The 25,766-nt window shown below is 42.8% G+C and overlaps 1 protein-coding gene across 3 annotated transcripts in view; it reads left to right on the forward strand.

Moving 5' to 3' along the window:
- The first annotated feature begins 6,569 nt into the window (after positions 1-6,569).
- Positions 6,570-25,766, forward strand: part of ARSK (arylsulfatase family member K) — a 41,803-nt gene continuing 22,606 nt past the window's right edge. Inside the window, exons 1-5 of one of the 3 annotated variants that reach the window (XM_018560530.1) lie at positions 6,570-6,579; positions 8,092-8,222; positions 14,261-14,390; positions 17,625-17,784; positions 24,461-24,743. In XM_018560530.1, coding sequence (XP_018416032.1) covers positions 8,097-8,222; positions 14,261-14,390; positions 17,625-17,784; positions 24,461-24,743 — 699 coding nt within the window. In that variant the 5' untranslated portion in view covers positions 6,570-6,579; positions 8,092-8,096. Of the gene's footprint in view, positions 6,580-7,900; positions 8,223-9,421; positions 9,433-14,260; positions 14,391-17,624; positions 17,785-24,460; positions 24,744-25,766 lie in introns of those variants that run through there. The other 2 variants (XM_018560528.1, XM_018560529.1) reach the window with 2 other exon arrangements.

Genomic DNA, 25,766 nt, shown 5'->3' on the forward strand with positions numbered 1-25,766 from the left:
CACTGATCAAAGGAGATCTGCTGGACTGTCATGTCCTGGGGCAAGCCCGACCCCCTGCTGGTATTTACTGCCCTCACCTGTGTCAGCAAGGCATATATGCTGGGATGGGGGCAGGGGCATATGATGGAACCTTCTTCCTGTGTGACACTAACCTAGCTGACAAGCAAGACCTTTGGACAAGACAAGTCTTTCTGAACTCTGCAATCAAGAATGTGATTCGCTGAGACCTGCTGGAGAGGCGTGTCCGAAGAACAGAGAAAAACCCCATGGCATGTGTGAGTGAGAGAGAGAGAATGGTGTAGCTAGCTGTAGGATCCTTACCCTCAATTCCTATCCCCAATTCCCCTTTCAAATTCCCTTAATTGTAATATGTATGTGTATCCCTATTTGTAAATAAACCCAACAATTATTTAAGATTCAGTTGTTCATCAGTAATTTAAGGCACCCCCAAATCAGAGCACATTCTACAGGCCCGTAAGCATGATGCCTTACAGGCTCGTTCACACCAGTGTAAGTTCTACTTACATTGGTAATCAGTGTAAAATCCCCCCTTACATTGGTGGTCAGTGTAGACTCCCCGCTTACATTGGTGGTCAGTGTGGAATCCCCGCTTATATTGGTGGTCAATGTGGAATCCCCGCTTATATTGGTGGTCAATGTGGAATCCCCGCTTATATTGGTGGTCAATGTGGAATCCCCGCTTATATTGGTGGTCAATGTGGAATCCCCCCTTATATTGGTGGTCAATGTGGAATCCGCTTTACATTGGTGGTCAGTGTAGAATCCCTCCTTACATTGGTTGTCAGTGTAGAATCTCCCCTTACATTGGTGGTCCGTGTAAAATCCCCCATTACATTGGTGATTAGTGTAGAATACCCCAATACATTGGTGATCAGTGTGAAATCCCCCCTTACATAGGTGATTAGTGTAGAATCCAGAGAGGCAAAGCCAGCTGTCAATCAGACTGCAGGGCGGCTCTGCGGTGTCAGCATATAGTGAGCAGTAGCTCGCTATATGCTGAGTTTGAGTCACAGAGTACATTAGTAAATGTACACCTGTGACTCAAAAGAGAACTAAAGCCAAAAGAAAAAGGTTTGGCTTTAATTTTCTTTTATTATGACAAACCTGAGAGGCCAAACTCTAGAATTTATATACCCAGTTTCCCTAAATTTGATCTCATGTGGTCTTTGCCATGACTACTAAACACGACACGACTGTGACGACATGGTGATCAGTTTATAAGTTAAATGTGTATTGGTGTTGAGTTATGTTTGAGTGCGTTATGCTGTGTGACCTGGTTATGGAAAGAGTATCAGCCCCATCCCTCGTTATCTCCCATTGTACTCTGAGGGAGCTCAGAACAATGACATTCTGGCCGGGCTCCTACTATGGCTGTCTGGAGTTCGTTAGCAGGTGGACACCTGTGGTGTTGAGCAGACCGATGGTCTGGGAGGGGAGGGTGGATGTGATGGGATTATATTCTGATTTCATCACTTGCTGTATATAAGTTTGTGCAGGTGCTCAATAAATCAGAGTTTGTTTACCCTACACTCAAGCCTTGGCTAGTGCCTGGGGAAACTGGGAGCTACAGATCAGCGGGTTCCAATATCTCCTCAGCAAGGAAGAAGACAGCGGCGGACATACTCATCCTGAGTACGGGGGTCCGTCACAACGACTACTAAATTTAAACATGTTCATGTTGGAAGTAAGGAGATTAAGGGCGGGACATGATTTTCATGTGCAAATTGTTCAATGGTGACAGCAACATTAGCAACAATCTCTTTACAATTAACTCCGTATCAAAGACTAGAGGCCACCACCTAAAATTGGTCGAAAAAAAATTCCAGCGCAAGGGGCGAAGGGGGTTCTTCACAGTTAGAGCGGTTAAGGCCACAAGCAGTGATTTCAGCTCAGAATGTGGAATAATTCAAGAAGATTTTGGACGATTTCCTGAGAAACCATAACATACAGGGGTACACTTAAGAATGAACTGATGCAAGGGCCTATGCATATACAGGTGAAACTCGAATAATTAGAATATCGTGCAAAAGTAATTGCAGTAAGTGCTGCAAAAGGGAGTGTGTATGTATATACATACGCACACATCATAGGTTGGACTTGATGGACTTATGTCTTTATTCAACCTCAAATACTATGTAACTATTATTTTGGAAATGTTCCTCCACTTGATTGTATTTATAACCGCCCCTATGGGTCTCCCTGGGTATCTACAAGGCTTTTGAATATTGAGGTGTTCCCACTCTTTTTTGTTAATAAGTCATGCAATTTCACAGGGCAAATGGTTCTGCCAATTAGCATTTATAAACAATGCGCAGAGCCATCCACCCTGTGAAATTGCAGCATAACCATTCTGTCTGTGCAAATGGAAGCAAAAGTGAATGTTATTAGTATATATTCTTTCCAGATTGGATGGAATATCAGGAAACTACTGCATTATGGCTACTAGATGGAACTGAGGATCATAGGAAATAAGTATTTATTTTGGGATGCTCCTCAACTCCATCTAGTGGCCATACTGCATTATTTTCCTGATATTACATTCAATCTGGAAAGAAAATATGCTAATAACACTCATTTGTTCCTCCATTTGCACAGAATAAAAGCATATGCAATTTCTCAGGTCCTTTGTTTATAAATACACCCCACAGTGTTGGGAATAAATTCAGTGACCTCTAAACTTTCTGAATAAAAGAAGTAGAGCCTAGAAATGTGTTACTTGGTTTGAGAGGAACTAAATGGGGATGAGGAGTTGTATTTAATGATTAACAATTTTAAATCACTCATTAGACCATGAAGGGTACTAGAAGCAATGTCATGGTTTCTGCAGAAGAAAGAGTTGGCAGATGAAAATATACAGAAAATGTATTGATGATTGTGTGTGTATCTGCGCAGGCTCTGAGTAGAGCTGAAGGAGTTGTTTTAGAACTACTCAATAATACAGAGTTGAATACAGAGTTCACCTTGGTATTTAGTCATGAGAAAACTCACTTCTTGGATTTGGGAATGGGAAAAAAAGACATTGATTGAAACAGTTTTGTGCCAGTAAGTAGTTGCCACCATAGGACCTGTACTGACCACCTATCTTCCCCACTACAGTGGCTCATCTCTTAAACCATAGCTATCACAGCTAAACTTTGTATTTGGTTATACACGGGTATAATGCACCCATACTAGTCTATTAAAAGATGAAAGCTTCAGTTTCTTATTACATGTTCATATGACACCCTCTCTTACTTCCTGTGGTCTTGTGCCGCTAAGAAGAGTATAGAAGAGACCTCAGTGGCTGTTTTTTTTTCATGGTTGCTTCCTGCTTTCTGGTTGTTTGATGCAAAGATGACAAAAGATCATTTGTACTGGATTCCCTTTAAGGATGTTTTATTGCTACCATGAGAACGGATATCCTAAGTAACTGTAAACTGTTAAATGTCCAACAAAAATATCTTATTTTCAGTTTTGGATAGGGTGTGTAAGGTTTAGAATCTCTGCCAGGTTTTAGTTGCACCCTGGGTCTCCATTGGTGAGATTTGCACTCACTTTCTGTCCCTGCTGCAACCACTGTTCACTGTCCCCAATGCAATCGCTTACAGCAATAAAAACCTAATGGAATGTTTAACCTTTTCCCAATGTTCTTACTGCTGTATGTTTCCCCATTAAGGGGCTCTCCTGTCTCGGATATCACAGTAAAGGTGGCCATACACTGTACAACCATCGCAAGACCTTAGTCTTGCGATGGTTGTAAAGTGATTAAGAAAACGTACGATCTGCCTATCTTGGACAGGCAGATCGTACTCTTGATCATCGCAAGCCCGCCCCCCTGAGGGGCGGGCTTCCGATGACCGCAATGCTGAACGGGCAGTGTGCGCGTGCGCACATCGGCCCGTTCGGCATTTGTCTCCCGAGCACCGTTCAAACCAGCCGAAAATCGTACGATTCTCGGCTGGTTTTCTAGCATGCTCCTTAGACAAAGGAACCCATACACTGCTCGATTCTCGTACTCCACTGACTCCAGGGTGGAGCTCTCCTGACTCACAGGTGGGGGGCCTGAACACATCCCAGCACACTCTTCATGAGGGATGTAAACAGGTGCACAATCAGGTGCTGGTCACCACCAAAGCATGGACCCAGGAATGGAGATTTCTTCCCACCCAGAGCTCTAAGAAATCTCCTGGCTCCAGGATCCCAACCTTGATCCAGAAAACCCAGAAAGAACTGAAAAGGCAGTTCTCTCCTGGTACCAGTAATGTCTTCCTGGAGCCACTCAGCCCCTCTGGCTGAGAACCCTGGGTGACTTTGAGGCCACCTAACACCGTGGTATTGCCTCACAATGCCACAATATGTTTAAAAAAAAAGAATTTCTGGATAGTGATAAGCTGGGGCTTTGTGTGAATCCACCTCACCTGAGTTCACCTAAGCTTGTTTTCAAAGTTTTTATTGGTTTCCATAAGATCTTTAAAATCCGGCTTTTAACATATGTATCCAAATCAGCAAATTCAATATTTCTCAAATCAACATTAACTTTAGCATTAGTTCCCCGCATCACCCAGCCCTTACTTAAGCTAACGAAGCTATCGCCGAAAGAAAAGAATGGGGAAGACCAGAAGCGTTATTAACCTTCTGCTTTGTTCCTGCCCCCCTTCTCCTCTAGGGGCACGGCCTTCCATTCGGTCACTTCCAGCTTTGGGGGTGCGGGGTTTCTCAAAGAAGGTAAAGCCACTTTCGCTAAATGAGAGCTTATGGAAAACTTTTTGGTATACAAAAAAAGAAAAGCACACACTAAGGGGGGGGAATTTATAAAAAAAAAAAAGGTGAAGGAGTCTTATTATCTAAAGAAGATAAAAGCATAACCTAAGAGATTATAGTTTCCAAGGAGCGGGATAAATATGCTCTGCCAAAGAATCAGAGATAGTGGTATAAGCATTTGAGATCTCTTGGTATTTCAACCACGGCGCCCATATTGCCTCGAATTCTGCGTATTTATTCTGCAAGATGCTATTTAATTTCTCATGGATCATGATCCAGTTCACTTTAGACAACACCAGAGAGAATGGGACCTGTTCGGCTTTCCAGGACCGAGCTATTGATATCTTAGCCGCCAGAAAAAAAAAAGGAAACCAGTTTGCTCTGCGTTCAAGAGATGTCCGGGATTGATTTATTAAGTAGAGTATACTGTGGGTCTCTGGGGATAGGAGTCCCGAGAATCCTAGAAAGCAGGGCAAACAACTTGTTCCAAAAAGGTCGTAGTCCTGGGCACTGCCACCAGACATGTAGCATAGTGCCTTGCTGTTTACAGCCCCTAAAGCATAACGAACTGACGCCTGGGCCCATCTTTGCTAACTTTGCTGGCGCAAGATACCATCGAGAAAAAACCTTGTAGTTGGCTTCTGAAAGAGAAACATTTAAGAGTCCCTTAGTTGTTCTTTTAGAACACTGTTGCCATTCTTCTGGGGAGAGTGGTGTCCCAATTTCTAGTTCCCAGGCCACCATATAGGCCGTTTTAGTGAATGGTCCTAGTTGGGCATCGTAGATCAGGGATGTACCTCAGCTTTGACCTAACCCACCTAGGCACCACCGTTCATATTGTGTTAACAGCGGGGCTCCAGTCTCGGGGATGTGTACGGTGGATAAAAAGTGATTAATTTGTCTAAATCTGAAATATTCAGAGTGAGGCATTTTGAGGGTGTTTAAACAGTAGTGGTATGTAATTGGTTTATGAAGTTTAATAAAGTCCCCAATCCTATACAGTCCTTTGTCTGTCCACCATTTAAATGTTTTTAGCTGTAGTCCTGGGATAAAATTGACATTTTAAAATAAGGGCGCGAGGGGGGTGTGTGTAGAGACCATCCCCTCCTTCTTTCGTATCTGATCCCATAAGGCAAGAGAATGTAGTAAGATTGCTGCCAGAGTCCTTGGTCTCTGCTTAGGTTTCATCCATGCAAGGGCCTCAATAGAGGGGCCTTTATGTGAACTAACTTCCAGCTTGACCCAGTCAGGAGCAAGTGACTTGAAGTAGATAGATGATAATTGTGAGATTTGTGCAGCCCTATAGTATAAGAGCAAGTTTGGTACCCCTAAACCTCCCTGGTTTCTAGGTTTGGAGAGGATATTTCGAGAGGTTCTTGTTTTTTTTCCCCCCAGATAAATTTGGAGATGGACTTCTGAAAATTAATAAGTTCCGTCTGTTGAATCGGGATTGGTAGTGTCCTAAATAGATACAGTATTTTAGGAAATAAAGTCATTTTAATTGAATGAATTCGCCCTAACCAAGATATATTGTATGTGGACCACCGAAGTTTTGGGGATTTGAAGATTCCGTGGTTTTGGTGTTAATTTAGAGGCCAAGAGGGAGCCCATGTGGTCTCTGTGTGTGTACAGCTTGGTCGCCGACCAACGACTACTTTTTTCTGCTCTGGTGGTCATGAGCAGATTAAGTTCCGTTCTGACCCGCTCTATCTTTCGGAGCAGAGCGAGAGAGTTTGTTTATGTAATTCAGTAAGTGTTTTTAGCTTGCTCTCTAGTTTTGTTATATGTTCTGTGGTATGTTTCTTGGTTCTGGTGGCCTGTTCGATAAGTATGCCCCGAATGGTCGCTTTATGGGCTGCCCACACTATGACTGGAGACACATTCGGACCAGCATTCATCGAAAAGTAGTTATTTAAGTGTGCTTTGATCTCATTACATAGTGGCGCTGAGCTTAATAATGATTCATTTAGTCTCCATTGGAACGATTTGTTGAAGCCTTGTAAGTGAGTTATGTGCATTGTGACCATAGAGTGGTCTGACCAAACTATATCTTTAATATGAGAGGATCTTACTAAGGGAATAAGGTTAGTTCACCTAAGCTTGCTGAAAACTGTGACCAAGACATCCCCCCTTCTAGCTCAGTCTATTGTGGCAAGTGCATTCTCTGCCCCGCAGCTACTGTATGTCACAAAGAGGTGAGGAATGCTCCTGCCGCAAGTTCTGCCGCTGATTGGGCTGGGAAGGGGGGTGTCGATTACAGTTTTACGCGGAGTTGGGCGAACTCGGGGTTCGCACCAAGCCCCAGACCATCGCTATTCCCAGAGTTGAGCTTTCAATATACTGTATTTTTTCATGTATAAGACTATACTTTTTCTTAAAAATATTTACCTAAAAATGGAGGGGCGTCTTATACACGGGGGGCCGAGAGGAGAACCGCGGTTGCGAAACTGCCGATACCTCTGCAAACTAGCCGCAGGAGTGAAACTTTCAATTGCAGAGACATGCTAACAGGTTTCCTCCAATCATGAGCCTTATGTACCTGACATCAGCTGATGCTGCGGAGAGCGTGTAGCCAGTGCCCAGATGCAACAGGGAGCCCGTAAAAATGTCAGAAAACAAAAAAAAATACCGGTACCAGTAAGTGGCTGTCTTACTCTGCAAAATTTAAACTGGATGTAATCAGTTATGCAAAAGAGCATGGAAAATATTGATTTCTGATTTTTGGGTAAGAAAAGTGGGGGGCGTCCTATACATGGGGGCGTCTTATAGACGGAAAAATACGGTAGAACTCTCTCACACAAACAACACATTAAACACAACAAAGCTGAAAGACACATCTGTACTCTCTGCGCTGAGATTGTGAAATTCTGTTGGAAAAGCACCACGGACTCTTCCATGTCTATTTTTAGCATACCCTGTATGTGGCATTGCGTGCATCATGCAGTTTCATTGTAACAGAACAGATGTATCTTTCAGTGTGCCTACAATAATTTCATTGAATCCGCAGCTAAATAAATGTGTATGTAACCTCAAAATGTGCTAAAATATAAAAAACAAAACAAAGTTAGCTCCTCATTCGTCGTTAAAGAAACCTGGCAGAAATAATCTGGTAGGTATACTTCTGTAGAGCTGTGAGTGAAGTCACGGTTCAGAAAAACTGATACATCATCTCTTTGGCCAGGAAGTGGGAACTTGAAAAAACACGCAACGCTCTTAATTACATGTATAGTGCAGCATAAACATCCGTCAGAGCTGGTGAAAACTTTCTGCTATTTATTTCCAGAAACCCAGCCTTCCCTTCTGCAGGAATTGGCCTGTGACCAGAGATGGCTCTGATGGTCTTAAGATGTGTTCCTCTGGTTGTCTTCCTCTGCGCTCTGCCAGCAGGGCACTTGAATCTGCTGCCCCCCATCCAGAGCAGTGATGGGTATAATGTGGTTATGGTAATGAGTGATTCTTTTGTAAGTATTTATTTCTGTGTAAGTGTTATGAAATATCACATCTACTCTTTTTGTTTCTTAAAGGGATGGCAACACTAAATTACTACTGTAGTAATGTCATATGAAAGGACTGTTTATAGATTGCATAAGGTAATATACACAATATTGCCAAAAGTATTGGGACGCCTGCCTTTACACGTACATGAACTTTAATGGCATCCCAGTCTTAGTCCGTAGGGTTCATAATTCAGTTGGCCCACCCTTTGCAGCTATAACAGCTTCAACTCTTCTGGGGAGGCTGTCCACAAGGCTTAGGAGTGTGTCTATGGGAATGTTTGACCATTCTTCCAGAAGCACATTTGTGGGGTCAGGTACTGATGTTGGACGAGAAGGCCTGGCTCACAGTCTCCACTCTAATTCATCCCAAAGGTGTTCTATCGGGTTGAGGTCAGTACTCTGTGCAGGCCAGCCAAGTTCCTCCACCCCAAACTCCCCCATCCATGTCTTTATGGACCTTGCTTGGTGCACTGGTGCGCAGTCATGTTGGAACAGGAAGGGGCCATCCCCAAACTGTTCCCACAAAGTTGGGAGCATGAAATTGTCCAAAATGTCTTGGAATATTTAGTAGCAAGGAAATATCATGGATGGACTTATTGCACAGGTGGCAACCTATCACGGTACCACATGTGAATTCACTGAGCTCCTGAGAGCGACCCATTCTTTCACAAATGTTTGTAGAAGCGTCTGCACGCCTAGGTGCTTGATTGTATACACCTGTGGCCATGGAGGTGATTGGAACACCTGAATGCAAAGGTTTGCAGGGGCGTCCCAATACTTTTGGCAATATAGTGTAACACTGGTCATACGTTTCATCTGATTGTACAATCTGCATAATATATCTTTAAGATTTACCAACTACTATCTAGTGCAAGGGCCTACCGCAAAAATTAATTAAATTAATTAAATTAATTAATAACAAACAACAGGTAGGGAAGAAACTTGTAACCAAGAGGAGGAAGATAGCAACAGTGGCACACAATGAGAGAAAGAGAAAGTCACAAGCAAAAGGTGCAAAACGCACAGCAGAACAGCAGAGTATACTGAAGAGGGTAGCTAAACAAGGACACTTGGGAAGGGTAAGTAGTTTAGAGGCACACCTAGGAGCAGGAAGGTATAACATACAAAAGTAAGCAGGAGATGTGCGTTCACATGAGTTTCAGGTCCTGATCAGGTCCGGATCAGGTGCGGATCTGCAGATGCGGTGCTATGTGTTTTTGCTGCTTTTTTGATGCGTTCCAGTAAAAAAAAATTTTTTTTTTTTTTTTTGCTGGAGTGGGGCTGTCAGTATGTTAGCTGCAGTGCAGTGGCTTATTGATGCGTTTTTGACACGTTTTGCATTTCCGGACCGTTTCCTGACTGTACAAAATGTGACATGCAGTATTTTTCTGTCGTAACCTGAACGGACTGCGCGCGTGAGAACAGTAGCCCATAAAACACATAGGGATACATTGGGATGCATTTTTAGTGCAGGAGCGTACGGATCAGGTCAGCACAGAAAACGGACGTCGTGTGAACAGGCCCTAAAAAAGGTAACCACTGAAATACTATAGTAGGGGCGCAAGGAGCAAAGCAGGGGATAACGCCAAACAGGGATACCAGCTGGTACAGGGAAGCCAAAGGCACAAGGATCCAATAGCAAGCGCAGGGAATAAGATCCCAGGGATAGTTAGAGCCGCAAGGGGTAGGGAACTAGGCATAAGACTTGTTGCTCGCACGAAGAGCAACAAGTGAGGAAGTCCTAAATAGGGGAGGAGGAAAGCAGATTGGCTGCAGCCTTGAGAGACACCATAGGCTGACAGCCCAGAACCAGGGAGCAAAGCGAAAATCCGGCACGGATTTCCAGATATTGTGACAGCCCCCTTCTGCCCCAGAATGCAGGGGAGAGTTTAGTATGCGATACAGTGCGTTTCAGCAGCTAACCGTGTTGGAACGCGCTGTAATTGGTGTGAACAAGCCCTCAGGCACACAACTTTTGGCACTTTAAGTAACACCCCTTTGAAAGGATTATTTATTTTATACAAATGATTTCCCAATTTTCATGGTCCTAACAAAACTTCGAATTTTGTAATAATGTGTAAATAAGCTTATATAAGATGACTGTTCCTACTGATGGTAGGTAAGAATGTGTGCCCATAATAACACAGGGAAAAGCTGCCTCTTTGTCTTTTCCACCTAAAGGTGCCTGATAACTGTGTCTAAAAGTAAATCTGGCCCTGGTTGCTAATAAATCTAAAGGACATTGTACAAACAGATGGTAGTGCCTGTGGCTGTGTTAGGTTTTCAGGAGCCTAAGATATCTGAATAGACTTAAAGAAGAACTATGGGGTGAGTGAATTGCACACATTCCTATAGTTAGACCCGATGTGTGACATTGAAACTGTCACATGTCGGCTCTATTGATTGGGAAGTGAGTGAAAACATACCGACGATCCACTCACTTAACAATCATCTCCCTCCAGAGATTCCCCCCTCCCCTGTCCGTTTCTCCAGCGTTGACAGGAGGGACGGACGTGGAGGGGGCAGGCATAGCTGGCTTTGCCTCTAGATAGGCAGATCCTGCTGTCAATCAGCCAGTGGGGTGGATATTGACACTGAGGCGTTCTCAGCATAGAGCAGGCAATAGCCCGCTCTATACTGAGTTTTGGGTCAAGAGTTTTGGGTTAGTATATATCCTCCTGTGACCCTAAAGAGGACTATGGGATAAAAAGTTACCCCATAGTTCTCTTTTACAGTGTATGCCAGGGGAGCACATTCTGCCAAGCTGCCTAGATGGTCTGAGCTAACATGGAGGAGAAAAGTTGTGTTAAGGACTGCGTGCTTGAAGTGGCCTATTGTTAAGAAATCTTGGGTTAACTAGCTGTACTAGGTGGATGCCAGGCACTGTAACATAGTGATAAAAGTAAAAGAGTGTTTAAAGTGTGTTTTTGGTAAAGTAAGGAAGGGTTAGACTCTCTGCCAAGTTCATACTGAGGTCAGTGTTCCCTGCTGGAGAGGCCAATGTAACTTTTCCAGAAACTAGGAGAAATGCTATATTTTAGAGTTTTAATGAGCGTAAGAGGTGAGGTGAAATCGTCATGAGCGATTTAGCCAGACTGCTTTTGGCTATTTTACATTGAAATAGCCCATAGCAGACTGACTATTAAAACCCCACCCACTGAGCAGAGGAGTGGTCCTGAGAGAGAAAGTTGTCTCTCAGTTCCGCTCCTCTGCTCAGGTGCAATAGCCAGCCTGCTATTGGCTTTTACAATTTGTGAGGACTAAAGAAGGATGGATGGATAGAGGGTGATTGTTTATTTACATGCATTTGGTGAAACATGTTGGAGTTGGAGGAGCCTGTGTGTGTTTACAGCATGTTTTGACTTTGGGAATAAACATTATCCAGCGTGTGATTCCAGTCATTTGTGCAGCAATTGTTTCTGTGAAAGTTTGCTATATTGTTATCCCCTATGTCTGTTGTGTGGCTTTTTGCCTTGTTGCCTCAACAGAACCTGGTATAATATACATACCAAGGCCTATGGCAGTTGTGGTAGGTCACTGTAAAAGATATAAAAGTCAGAGTGCATACAGTATGCAATTTGCACCATTGCTGCTAAGTGGGGGTCAGGCAGCCCCCACGGCATCCCATTGTGCACTATGGCCTCTTCAACTGTTTAGATGTGGCCTCATGGCATTATGGAATGCAGGTGGGGAAGTGTGTCTAAACTCCAACTTGGAGCACAATAAAAATCTAAAAACTGTAAACTGCTGGGTTTGAGGGGATTGTCAGCATAATAACAACACTTTTGATAAGTCATAATAAGAATTAGCGCTATAATGTCGCCTGTAGTCACCTTTTAATGCACGTTTAGGCAGAAGGACATAATGACATCACCATCAGAGCTGATAATACCATGAGAATTGATACTATCATGTTGTCAGTGAAAATAAGGTGTGTATCACACAGACGGTATGTGGATGAAAGTAGCAGCGGGTGTTCCAACCAAAAGCTTACAGTGCAATTAAGGATCATAGTGAATTCTTGTCAAAAAAGAAACCAAAAAGATGGCCTACCCATTCCTCTGAAGTGGACTGATTAACACTACAGTGTCCTCCCCTTCCTCTCTTTATCATGGTACTTCTATACTCCTTTATAGAGGGAGGTTAATTAAATATATTTTTGCAAATGGAGTTGCTGGTATTGCTTGAGTTTTAAATAATGGGCAATATACTGTATTTATTATTATTATCTGTTACTTTTTATAATTAATATACGTTGTTCATTACATTTTAGTGAAAAAGTCCATAACTATTTCTTGCTAAATGTATAGTATAACATTGTTTTATGTAGCTTTTTTAATTAGGTCTTGTTAGTTAATTAATTGTTGTGTGGTAATTGTTAGTGGTGCCTCTTGAAGACACAAGTGGTGACAGCTGTAGGCTGTCACCATTAAGCTGAACATAGACATCAGAAAACAGTGAGACATGTCAAAACCGTTCATCCATCTTTAGATTCGTGCATGGCTGGCTTGCTGCATGCATGGATAGTGGGGCTCAGTGTTTTCCCCAAGAACTTTTGTCTGTGAAAGCCCAATAATATGAGGTCATCACCCACACTGGGCATTTCTTACTGCTCATCATGAGTACCTGTAGACAGTATTTCTAAAAGCAGAGGCTATAATTTATGATGTCTTCTTTTGAAAATACAATGTAGTTGTCTGGCTGTTGTGTTAATACACATACTTCAGTGCTCTCTGAATTACTGACTTGGAACAAGTAGGCAGATCAAGTATTCTGACGCTTTACATGTTAGTGATTCAGAAAGCATTGAAGCCATTAAGAGCCAGGCAGTATAGGTTTGTAATGGCAGCCTCCGAATAGTTATTCTTTAATGAACACGTAGAGAGTCCAAGTTACATGGTCTGACTGTCTTGTGTTAAAAGAGCATGCCCAAAAAATTATTGTTTAAATATAACCTTATTGTACCATTGTACCATATAAAACCATTGTAATTATCTGTTAAAGACAGTAGTAGATTACACAAGGTCTGTGTCTCAGCCATGGCTCTGGCAGCCTCATGTTTATGCATAGTAGGGAACAAGGTGTTTATGTGGTACCTGGGGTAATACGGGGATGGATTGAAAATGTATTATTGTCAGATAATTGTTAAAGGAGAACTATGGGGTCAGTGTTTTTCCCCATAGTTCTCCTTAGGGTAACGGGAGGACACAAACTAGCGTCCTCCCATTACCCTAAGCTCAGTATACCGCGAGCTACAGCTCGCGGTATACTGAGACGCCGCAGCCGGAGCGAATCCAGACGTATGTGACGGGATCCGCCCAGCTGCGTGAGTGACAGCTGGCTCTGCCTATCTAGAGGCTGTACCCGCCCCCTCCCCCGTCCGTTCCACCAGTCAGCGCTGGCAGATCAGAGCGCGGAGAGGGGAATCCAGGCCTCCCCCTGTCACGGCAGAGAGCCGTGACAGGATCGAGAGGTGAGCGAACCCGGTATGTGTTCGCTCACCTCCCGATCTACTGAGCCGACCTGTGACAGTCTCATTGTCACAGGTCGGCTAGAACTATGAGGTGAGTGGAAATCACTCATCTCATAGTTCTCCTTTAATGACAGATATTATCAATGAGAAGGCTTGCAGAGAGTGAGAGGCTATGGCGTCCTTGTGACATCATTGCAAAATTGGTTACATAACTAGTACAATCAGAAGGAATGACATTCTGGAACACTTTTCAGATTTGTTTTAGTGGGCTTATTCATTTTTAGAAGATTGTTATAATTTTACAATCTTTTACAAATATTGTGTCTTTGCTGGTCCAAATGAAAATGTATTCCATCTATGGCCTAATATGCGTAGATAGAATAGTATTCTAGAGATCTTTAAGTACTATTGTAATTTTTTTTCCTAGATATAAAAGAGGTTTGTCGGCCACTAAATAATCTTGTAACTATGACATATTGTTGCTGAAAGTCAATGTTGTAAAATAATAAATCGTTATGTTTTATTGCAGGATGGGCGACTAACAAATACTTTGGGTAGTCATCTGGTGTCTCTTCCAAATCTAAACTTCATGAAACATCATGGAGCTATGTTTCTTAACGCGTATACAAATGCTCCAATTTGCTGCCCATCTCGATCAGGTAAAATATAAAATATGTAAAACTGATGAATTAATTTGGAAGAGATTTTACTGAAAGAGGAAACAGCAAACATCTTTTTTTTTTTAACAAATATGGGTTGTTCAAATAGGGATTTACTGCCCAGTAAAGAAGTCCAGCAGTTTAAAGTTTTTAGACTGTAAAGGTGGCCATACACTCTACAACCATCGCAAGACTTTAGTCTTGCGATGGTTGTAAAGGGATTAAAAAAACGTACGATCTGCCTATCTTGGACAGGCAGATCGCACTCTCGATCATCGCAAGCCCGCCCCCCTGAGGGGCGGGCTTCCGATGACCGCAATGCTGAACGGGCAGTGTGCGCGTGCGCACACCGGCCCGTTCAGCATTTATCTTCCGAGCACCGTTCTAACTAGCCGAGAATCGTACGATTCCCGGCTGGTTTTCGAACATGCTGGTTCGACAGAAGACGTGCGACCGTACAGTAGAAACGGTCGCACGTCTCCGTTCACACTGCTCGATTATCGTACGAAAAAACGATCGCATACGATTATCGTACGATAATCGTGCAGTGTATGGGCACCTTTACTGTGTTCCAAGTTTGAGCTTAGACACATTTCCCCACCTGCATCTGATAATGCCATGTGGCCACGTGTAAACAGTTAATTGAAGAGCCCATACTGCACAATGGGATGCCGGTGGGACTGCCTGAGCCCCACTTTGAAGCAATGGTGCAATTTTCATACTGTATGCACCCCGAGTTTTGAGTCCTTTAGGGCTGTTCACATCAAGTACGGAGCAGATGCAGAGCAGAGCATTTACAGAACGCATCAAAAATGCATCCAATGTATTCCAATGGTATTTTGGGCTCTAGTTCACACCACAGAACCCACCAAAACACATACAAACGTATCAAAAATGAATGCATCCTGGAACGCACTGAAAGCCCATTTTAGGCTAAAAACAAAAAATGGGACCGGAACGTGTCAAAATGCGGCAAAAGGCACAGCACTGCATATGCAGAAACTCATGCAGATCTGGATTTTGTGGTAACAAGCCCTAAAAGTGACCTACCACAACTGCCATAGGCCCTTGGCATGTATATTATACATACCAAGACAACAAGGCAAAAAACCACACAACAGACATAGAAAATAAAAAATGTAGCAAACTTTACTGCAGTTTCTACCACTAAGCATTTTTTAACAGATATGGGTTGTTCAAATATGGATTTACTGCCCTTGGTTTAATTTATAAAAGCTCAGTGGGGTCACTGTATCAAAAAAAAGGTTTTGGCTGAAGTTCTGTTTTAATTTCAATGTTATTGTCTGTCATGTTTATTTAGTCCGAGTGCTGTTGTGCAGGGAATTACATGAGACTGGCCTCTGAAAAGATTTAGATTTTATGGTAGTTCTGTGTAAAAATGATTTTTGAATATGTATCTGAACTTCTAGTTATAATAATATTTAAACTGTACTTTAAAGTAGAACTGAAGCCACATTTTGTTAGTTTTGGATGAAGTAAGGGAGGGATATCACCTCTGTGTAATTTTTTTAACCCTCCATTACCCCTGTTGGTCAGGAGGGTCAGCAGAACTAATGTCCACATTGGAAGATTTCCAATCTATTCCTGTTCTAATGACAACCCAAAATGTTGCATATTTTTTCACTTTCAGTGTTAATGGTCACCAGAAAAAATAGAGAGGTTGAATTTCCCTAAAGGTGGCCATACACTCTACAACCATCGCAAGACCTTAGTCTTGCGATGGTTGTAAAGGGATTAAAAAAACGTACGATCTGCCTATCTTGGACAGGCAGATCGCACTCTCGATCATCGCAAGCCCGCCCCCCTGAGGGGCGGGCTTCCGATGACCGCAATGCTGAACGGGCAGTGTGCGCGTGCGCACACTGGCCCGTTCAGCATTTGTCTTCCGAGCACCGTTCTAACCAGCCGAGAATCATACGATTCCCGGCTGGTTTTCGAACATGCTGCTTCGACGGAAGACGTGCGACCGTACAGTAGAAACGGTCGCACGTCTCCGTTCACACTGCTCGATTCTCGTACGATCGCGGGATTTCCCGCGATTCTCGTACGAGAATCGAGCAGTGTATGGGCACCTTAACACAGACTTCAATAAAAACCTGACAGGCCTTTTACTGCCTCTCCACTCTATTCAAAAACTTTAAAAAGTTTTGGCTTTAGTTGCACTTTAAAGCACACCAGTGCTTTGCCCTGGGTGCTCTCCCCTCTACCCCCAGCAGAAGCTTAGCTTAACTGCTGCTGTAACAGAGGGAGCATGCAAGGAATGCAGTCACAGTGGCTGACACTTGGTCTCGCCTCCCGACTGGGCGCCGGATGCAGCGGTCTGTGTCCCCTCCGATCCTGGTTGCGTCTGTTGTTACAGGCAGGGAGAGCAGCGGGGATTGAAGGGGACAAAGACTGCAGCAGGCAGCAGGCTCCCAGCAGGGAAGAGCACCGGAGGAGCAGAGCTGATGCAGCAGCAGAGGAGGTGGAGGTGGACAATGCTGACAAAAGCCCATTTATTCTGTCTGTGTTCCTGTTGTAGCATTCCCCTTACTTCTTGCCTAGTTAAATGTTGTCAGAAGGCCAGGAAGTGAGGGTGAGTCTCTCCTAGGGAGGCCTGGATTGAAGTAGACATTGGACCGGGGTTCTAATTCTTCCCCACACTATCCAAAACCAGAAAAAAATAATTCACTAACCATACACTTTAATGTTCATAGTCTGGGAATAGGTGCACTTTAAGAAGGCAGCAGTTAGGATGTATTTAAAAAGGTGAGATTTTGCAACCTTCAAGCTGACCTCTTGCTGTACAATCACAACACTATATCTTAGCTTGATACTCAGTATCATACTAATACTGATGAGCACTGATAAGTGGGAAACAACTCAATGCAATACACATATGCTACTAATTATATGGTAATCTCTATGCCAGGGAGAGGAAACCTCGGCACTCAAGCTGTTGTGGAACTACAAATCCCAGGAGGCATAACCAGACTGACAGCTACAGGTAGGACTCCCAGAGGCAAAGGCATGATGAGCTTTTTAGTTTTAGTTCAGCTGGAGTGCCAAGGTTGCCTACACCTGCTCTATGCTATACAAGAATAACTTTGGCTGCATGGTCCAGTTTATTTTGAATCATGGGCTGTTCTAATATTTCACAGCGGTCATTATATGAATAGATTTTACTTAGTGATTTACTTACAGAATGATTATTATTATTATTCTTCCTCTTAGCTATGTGGAGTGGCCTGTTTCCTCACTTGACACAATCCTGGAATAACTTCAAATGCCTTGACCCAGGTTACCCAACCTGGATGGACCTAATAAAAGCAAAGGGGCATATTACTCAAAAGTTTGGAAAACAAGACTATACGAGTGGGTCCCATTCACTGAGGTGAGTTAAAGAATTTTCCCCACATTAGTTCATCCACAGCAGATGTTTTAGGTAGGTGTAGGTGTAGGTGTCAACATGTTAAAGGGCATCTGTGGTCAAAAACTAAATATAAACATGAATTTCCATACGTTCTATCCCACGCATAATAACCCTGTCCATCTAGAAGTTTGTAAACTTACTTATTGAAGATGCCCATAGGATGTACTTCCTCAATACACTGACACAATTTCACTCAGACCTGTCAATATGCACTTCCTTGTGTCACATCTCTTACTGATTGTCATTACTAGATATGCTCCCTTGACCTCAGCGCTAGTAGAGCCTCTGTGGTCCTTCAGCCATATTACACTGGTAAAATGTTTAGGGGGGCTGCTCCTCATACGGTCAGGGATTCGCGTCAATCATGCAAACAAAAAACATAAACACACAGAGTGCCACCTCCATTTATTAATTGAAAAGTGAGTTACCCTACCCCACACAACTCCGCCTGGGCCCATGTATTAGGAACCAGCCATTTATCCAGACCAACATACAGAAGTGGTCATAGAGGAAATGATCCTATTAACAAGGAAAAAAAAGCCCGGCTTTCGTGTAGGATATCCCCAAAGAACCAGAAACAAACATTTTCAGAAGCTAACTCTAAGACAAAAACGGGAGAGAAATAAAAGGGTTAAGAACCAGGGGATGATAAAGGAAAAGTAGGGTAACAAGAGGGGAAGGGGAACGAATCTGAAATAGAAAGATAATGTGTAAAGAGAAAAGTAGAGACTTAAATGAAAGCTTGAAGTTTAAGGGGCCAGAGATAAGGAAAGGTCGAGTGGGGTCACTCCAGGAGAGAGATTTAATCATTATGGCTTCCTTTTTTTTTTTGCATATCATTTTTATTGAAAAGTATTGAGTACAAACATGTCATACGGTATTCAGAACAATTGTACAGCAGGTAAAATAACGTACGTACAACGACAGTACAGTACAAATTAACCAATGAACATCACATGCGGTATGAATGAGGAGTACCAGACCCAAAATGATATTGGTGAAAGTGTATATTGGAGACGGGGACTAAAATAACACAGAGAGGGCCGTGTAAAGGACAACAGTATCATGAAACCCTAAAGAACATCTAAGGCACCCAATGATCCTACCACTTTTGACATTAGGTACCACTCTGTGTTTTGAAACAGCAACATCAAAGTTTTCAGTTGCTCGGGAGATACGGTAGCTCGGTCTGGTTTTCTTTTTTAAAAGAAGATTTTGCAGCAGCTTCACAAGTTGGTTGCTTTCAAGGGAAAAAAATCATTAAAGTGTGGTACCAAATAGTTCCAGAACAGAACTTTTTGTCAAAATAACAAAGAGAGCCGAGGGTAATACAGTTCATAGCTAACCGTGCCTTGGAAGCTTGCTTTGATTTCCATTGCAGGTAGCTAGTAAAAGGTCTATTCTGGAAAAAAAAAAAAAAACCATGAGAGAAACATTTCCTTTAGAAACAGCTTTTAACATATTTGATAGAATTATAGGCTTCATGTAAAGGAAAGATATAGATTTGACATAAGTCCTCTTTAAAGTGAACCTGTGCCCAGACTTTGCACATTAACCCTTTCGCTGCCAAGCCCTCCGCAACATTTTTCAAATCAGCTGGCCAAGCCATTTTTGAATTTTCTGCAATTTTTTCCTATTGGTTTGATTTTCAACTGCTGCGTTGCATCTTTTACTTACAAATACTGTTACGGTTTCCACTTTCTGGTCCTCTTAGGCATTAGTGATGTAGCCTGTGCCTAAGAGATGCATCCTGGGAAGATTACATCAAAGTGGATTGCTGGGAAATCTCATATGTTAACTGCAAAATCTCTCAATATCTCAGGGAATGTAATTTTTTTCTGCTGAGGTGATGTGCATGGTCACATGTCCTATTCACATGTGTCAAGAGTGCCGGCAAGTAAAAGGAGACATATTAATTTGCCCCTAGTTATTATTATTAGGGATGCACCGATATATCGGCCGCCGAAACATATCAGCTGAAAATGGCACTTTTGGCTAAATGCCAAAAGTGCAATTTTCCTGCCGATACATCGGCTCATCCGTGATTTCTTTCCTCCCCGCTGGGCGCTGCTTTGTGTCCCAGCGGGGAGGAGAGAAAGTGACAGCCATCCAAGCTCTGCGGGACAAGAGCTCTGTGTGCGGCCGGTGTCTCTCCTCCCACACCGCTTGGCGGCCTATCACTGCGCTGTCACAGGAGGCTGGGCTGTGACAGTGTGTGTCAGAGAGGAGGGCAGGCTACAAACACTCAGTGATCAGTGATTGCTGAGTGTTTGTAGGTAATTGAGGATATGGTATGGTTAATATATCCTCAATTATGAATGAATGGGAGTGATCTATATCCACTCCTGTTCATTCATAACTGTGGTTATAGTAAACATATTCTCAAGTTATCAATGAAAAGGAACACTCATAGAGGATTCCTGTCCATTGATAACAGGGGATACAGAAAAGAGATTGAGGACTCTGTGTTCTCAATCTCTTTTTCTATTTTAAAAGAGAAATATCAGGGGTCTGTTTAGACCCATAATATTTCCCCGAAGCCCCTAAAAGTAAAGTAAAAAATATTTAATAAAAAATGCTGTGGCACACTGCACGCAAAGCAGCGCGGAGCGGTGGCGCGCTGCCTTTGCGTGCAGTGTGTCATGTAATTTTTTCTGAGCGTCCTGATGTGGAGTATAGTTGAATCCAGGCTAGCTGAGGAGTAGGGAAGGAGAGGTGTCCGGACTGGTATGCAGGAGGCAGACCGGAGTTACAGGACCCGAAGGACTGTGGATTTATAAGTCTGCATGAGGATCGTCTGAGCCTGCCAGGGAAACAAAGGATGGGAAGGTTGTGCAGCAGATCGGCTGAGCTCTGGTGCCGGCTCCTGGGGAAGCCCATCCAAAAATTGCTCAATGTCGCCTGTAGCTCATCGCTTGTACAGGACCCTTTTTTCGGCGGATGTTGCGCGATTCGGCCCCAATTGACTCAATGGTGTTGAACAAAATCATGCATTATCGGCGATATTGCGCGACTTGGTCACGCGATATCGCGCAACAGAAGGGTCACTTTTGCACTGCAAAATTGATGGAAAGAATGATGTCACATCAAGATTGCTGTTGATTGGTTACAGCCAAATGTAGCAGCGACGAAGTCCCGCCCAAAAAACGCGCTATGTAAGATGTGCACTGTCGCTCAGTATCGCGCAATGTAGCTCAAAGCCGTTCAGCACAAAATCACGCTGAAAAACGCGCAATATCCATGTCGCTCAGTGTGAATGGGGCCTTAAGATGCAAGAAATTGACTAAATCCAACTTTAGAGTCTTTGTTGTGATCTTTGTGATGAATTTTTTCACAGTGACTACAGCTAGAGAGGTCAGTGATGTAAAACATGTCCATAGTCTGGGCACAGGTGTACTTTAGAGCTGAATGCACAGCCGCTGGTTTGCACTTGGATGGAAATGTAATTGAGTTCTGTGAGCCAGAGTGCAGTGTGACATGGTTGTCGGCTGCACACCACACTGCCCTGAAAGAAAGTACTATATGCAGTGAAATGGTGTGAACTGAGTGAACTGAAAACAAGGCTAATTGGCTTTTCTTTACAATGGCACATGCTGGACAAGGCTTCCAGCGCAGCTCCAACTCCACTGATGTGAACGGGTCCACAAAGGTGACTGTACAAGACTCAGCATCACAAACAGAACATAGAATTTTGCAAAGGACAGATATAAGCTGTGATAATATGGAGAAAATTGTAGTCATTGCTACCTGCTTATATTCAGATTGAACTTAGAACAGACTGGTACATACAGACTGGTACATACAGAAATATGTCAAAACTGTACCCTAAAAATTCAAAAAGGAATGCTTTAGACCCTTGGTTCTCAACTGGTGGGCCATAACCCAAAAGTGGGTCGCCGCATACCTTCCACTTTTCTAGGTGAGAGGCTTCCCCTAGCCTCCCCCTAATGCAGCATTGTCCGTTCTCACACCGAGCAGTCATTCAAAATATGCTGCCCAGCGCTGAGCGTCTACTTGAGGTGGGGTGGGCTGGGGGTATGGCCACGAGGGAGCTCCATCCATATGTGCATTGCTTATAGCTCCCTCGCATGTCCTGTAGAGGTGCCTGGACTGGAGTAACATCACATTCTGGCTCCTGGCACCTCTACAGGCGCGCATGGGAGTTATACAAACAATGCACATATGGATGGAGCTCCATCACAGCACAGCAGCCCACACTGCCGTGCATTTCATTAGAGTGCAACTTGGGTTGCGACTTAATGACCGAGGACAAATGTGGGTCCTGAGATTACACAGGTTGAGAACCACTGCTTTAGACCCCTTTCACATGGGCGGTCCAATTCAGTTCTATGGGCAGCGAGGTGTAAACAGACGGGCGTCTGTTTACACCCAGCTACCCCCGACTCTGGCCAGGTCTGTAAAAACAAATGGATCAGAGATCCATTTCACCGGACCTGAACGTGCCAGATTGGGGGTAATCTGATGTAAATATACACATGTCCGTTTACATCTGACTCCCCATAGACTAACATGGGGTCCAGCAGTTTTAGTTATTTCCTCCATCACAAGATAGAGGAAAAAAACTGGATGGACACGGATTTCACAGCAGTGACATCTGATCCATACTGCCCAGCCCATGTGAAAGGGGCTTTTACAGTATTGCAATATAAGCATCAAATTTTTAGCATAAAAAGTTTTGAAGGAAAAGTAGAAAATGCATACTAAAATGCAATAAAGTGCAACAAAAATGTTTTTACAATATTTATATATATTTATAAAATGTGTATTTATAACATTTATAAAAGTATTTATTTTTTATTAACCTTTTTAAAATTATAATTTTTTAATATTTTATTTTGTATTTTTTTTCACGTTACTGTCGGGGGCTATGGGGAAATATCAGGGGTCTAAAAAGACCCCTGATATTACCCTTTTGAAATAGAAAAAAAGATTGAGGACACAAATCTCTAAATCTCTAGCCCTAGGTTGAACTCAACCTGTTTTTTCAACCTGACTAACTATGTAATTATGTAACTAAATCTCTTATTCTGCAGCCCCTGTTAAGAATGAACAGGAAGCCTCTATATTGAGTGCTCCTGTCCATTCATAAACTGTGGATATAGTATGAGTTGTTATGTGCACAATCATGAATGAACAGGAATTGTTGTAGACCACTTCCTATTCATTCATAATTGGGGACACAGTAGGCTTACTATGTCCTCAGTTATTTGCAAATACTCAGCAATTAGCTGATGAATGAGTGCTTGTAACCACTCACCATCCTGACTCGCCTGTCACAGGAGGCTGAGCGGGCGGTACAGGGAGGAGAGCCTCAGCCTCCTGTGACACAGCTGACAGTGCTCTCCTCCCAGCACTGCCTGCTCAGCCTCCTATGCCAGCTGGCAGCTGTCTCCTCCCCTCTCAATCCTAATTTGCTTGACACAGGAGACCGAGCGGGGTGGTGTGGGAGGAGATCTCGGCCTCCTGTGATAATGTTGACAGTGTCCCTCTTCCCACCCTGTTCGACCTCCTGAAAGTTTAACACCTCCCCGCTGGGCACTGCTCTGTGTCCTCACCCATCCTCGTGGCTTCCCACCAACACAGGCAGGGGATCAGAGGGGACACAGAGCCGCGCCCAGCGGGGAGGAGGGAAACTAGAGATGTCCTGCATTTTCTGCAAAAAAAATGGTAGTTTTCAGCATTTTGTCAATTTTTCCATCTATATCCTTTTGGGTAGATTTTCCTTCACTTTCTGTCAAATAGCCATAGCAGGAAGTGAGAGGATATCCCTCCAAAGAGAGGGAACTACCTGGTGGTCAACAGGGTCACCAGAACTAGTGTCCCTATTGGAAGATTTCTCATCTATTCCTGTTCTAATAACAACCCAAAATAATTGTTTTTCTTTCACTTTCATTGATAATGGTAACCAGGTAAAAGAGAGAGGATGATGGGGACACAGGCAGCAATACAAACCTAACAGGTCTTCTAATTCCTTTCCACTCCATCCAAAACAAAAAAAAAAAGTTTTGGCTTCAGTTGCACTTTAATCAAGTCTCTTCCCCAGGAAGTAGTATCAGCAAATGCATGTGTTTTTTATTTGCCTTCCTCTGGATTGATCAAACACATACATCTAACACACACACACAGAGGTTGAAAATTATGAACTGTGTCCCTTTTTCGACCTTATTTACTATGTATTAATTAATTCTCTAATGGCATTGAGTGCTGGAGCATTTTTCTAATTTCCGGCCTTATTATACAGAAAGAATGATGCTCACTTATGTTGCACCTAATAAAACATATTTCAGTTATGTAGGCAAGCAATTACTGTGCATTATGGTTAAACAGAAACATTTAGAGAGTGATGTAAATGGTCATTTACGAAAAAACAGAGCAGTACAACCAAGAAGAGGTATTTGTACTTATTTAAAAGTGAAATTTACAGAACAAAACAAACATTAAATTTCAGCCCTCTGATAAAACATTGTAATACCAATATTGACTGATGGTCTCCAGCAGTTGAAGGTATATTAGTGAAGAGCATAAAGCAGTGTTTAGCAGATATCTCTTTTTTAACTATTCTTCATGTTTCACTGGGACAATTGGCACCTATCACCTATAGAGTTTCTGCTTTCAGTAACCGAGTGGAAGCCTGGACAAGAGATGTCCCATTCTTGCTCAGTCAGGAAGGCAGACCTATAGCCAATCTTACTACAAACCGGACTCAGATTCGCATTATGGAGGACGACTGGAAGAATACAGATCTGGCTGTCAACTGGATAAGAAAACAAGCAAAGAACTCTTCACAACCTTTTTTTCTGTATTTGGGTTTAAATTTGCCACACCCATATCCTTCAGAAAACATGGGCGAAAACTGGGGCTCATCAACATTTTTAACATCCCTTTACTGGCTTCAGAAGGTAAAACATCTTGTGCTCATTTTGATGTAGATTTCACATTGAACTGATATAAAACTTATTGGAGGACGAGCGGGCCAGATTACCCGCAAGGTGACCTAGGTGGGTGTCTAGGAACCCAGAGGGAGTCTGAGAGCTTGCTTCTCAGAAATCAAACCATGAAAGCATACTCACCGGTACAGTTGCAGCCATTAACTTGTTTTATATTTTGTTCTCCAGCTTATTGTTATTAGTAGAAGTGATTGTGGTAGTTGGAAAGCCAACAGGATCATTTCCACTCAGGGTACAGTAGGAGCCCAGAACTCAACTGTGAGCCCGGGACCTCTGCAGGCCAGTTCATGATGGAGATCCATGAGCTACTCTTCTGAGGCCCCATTCACACCTAGGCATTTTTTAGTGACTTTCATTTGTAGCTCCTTTTAGCAACAGTCAGCATGAGAAAGCCTATTGTTTTCAATAGCCCCTGTTAACATCTGAGTGAAATGTTGCTTGTACCTAGTCATGTGAAGCTTGAAAAAGTACATGGGCTTCTTTAGGAGCAGAGAATTTAATAGGAGCACCTGGAAAACGAGTGTTTAAATGCATTTCTAGGCACACCCATTTAAAAGTATATGCAACCAAAAATGCATGACTAAAACTGTAGAGGTGCACCGAAATGAAAATTTCAAAACTGAAACGAAACCAAAATGAAAAAAAATGTCAGATCGAAACCGAAAATGTTTTTTATTCTAACTTTTTCAAATTTTTTATTTTTATTTATTCATTTTTATTAAATATTGTAATTTTCTACTTTACTTTTAGGGGCTTCAAGAAAATATTAGGGGTCTAAACAGACCCCTGATATTTCCCTTTTAAAACAGAAATAGAGATTGAGGACACAGAGTGCTCAATTTCTTTCTGCTGCCCCTGTTATAAATGAGCAGGAATCCTCTATACTGAGTGTTCCTGTTCATTTATAACGTGCGGACAGAGTGTGTTTACTATAGCCACATTCATAAATGAACAATAAGTGATGTAGATCACTTC

This window comes from Nanorana parkeri, unplaced genomic scaffold, assembly GCF_000935625.1.
Source record: "Nanorana parkeri isolate BGI_ZX_2015 unplaced genomic scaffold, ASM93562v1 scaffold462, whole genome shotgun sequence".
NCBI lineage: Eukaryota > Metazoa > Chordata > Amphibia > Anura > Dicroglossidae > Nanorana > Nanorana parkeri.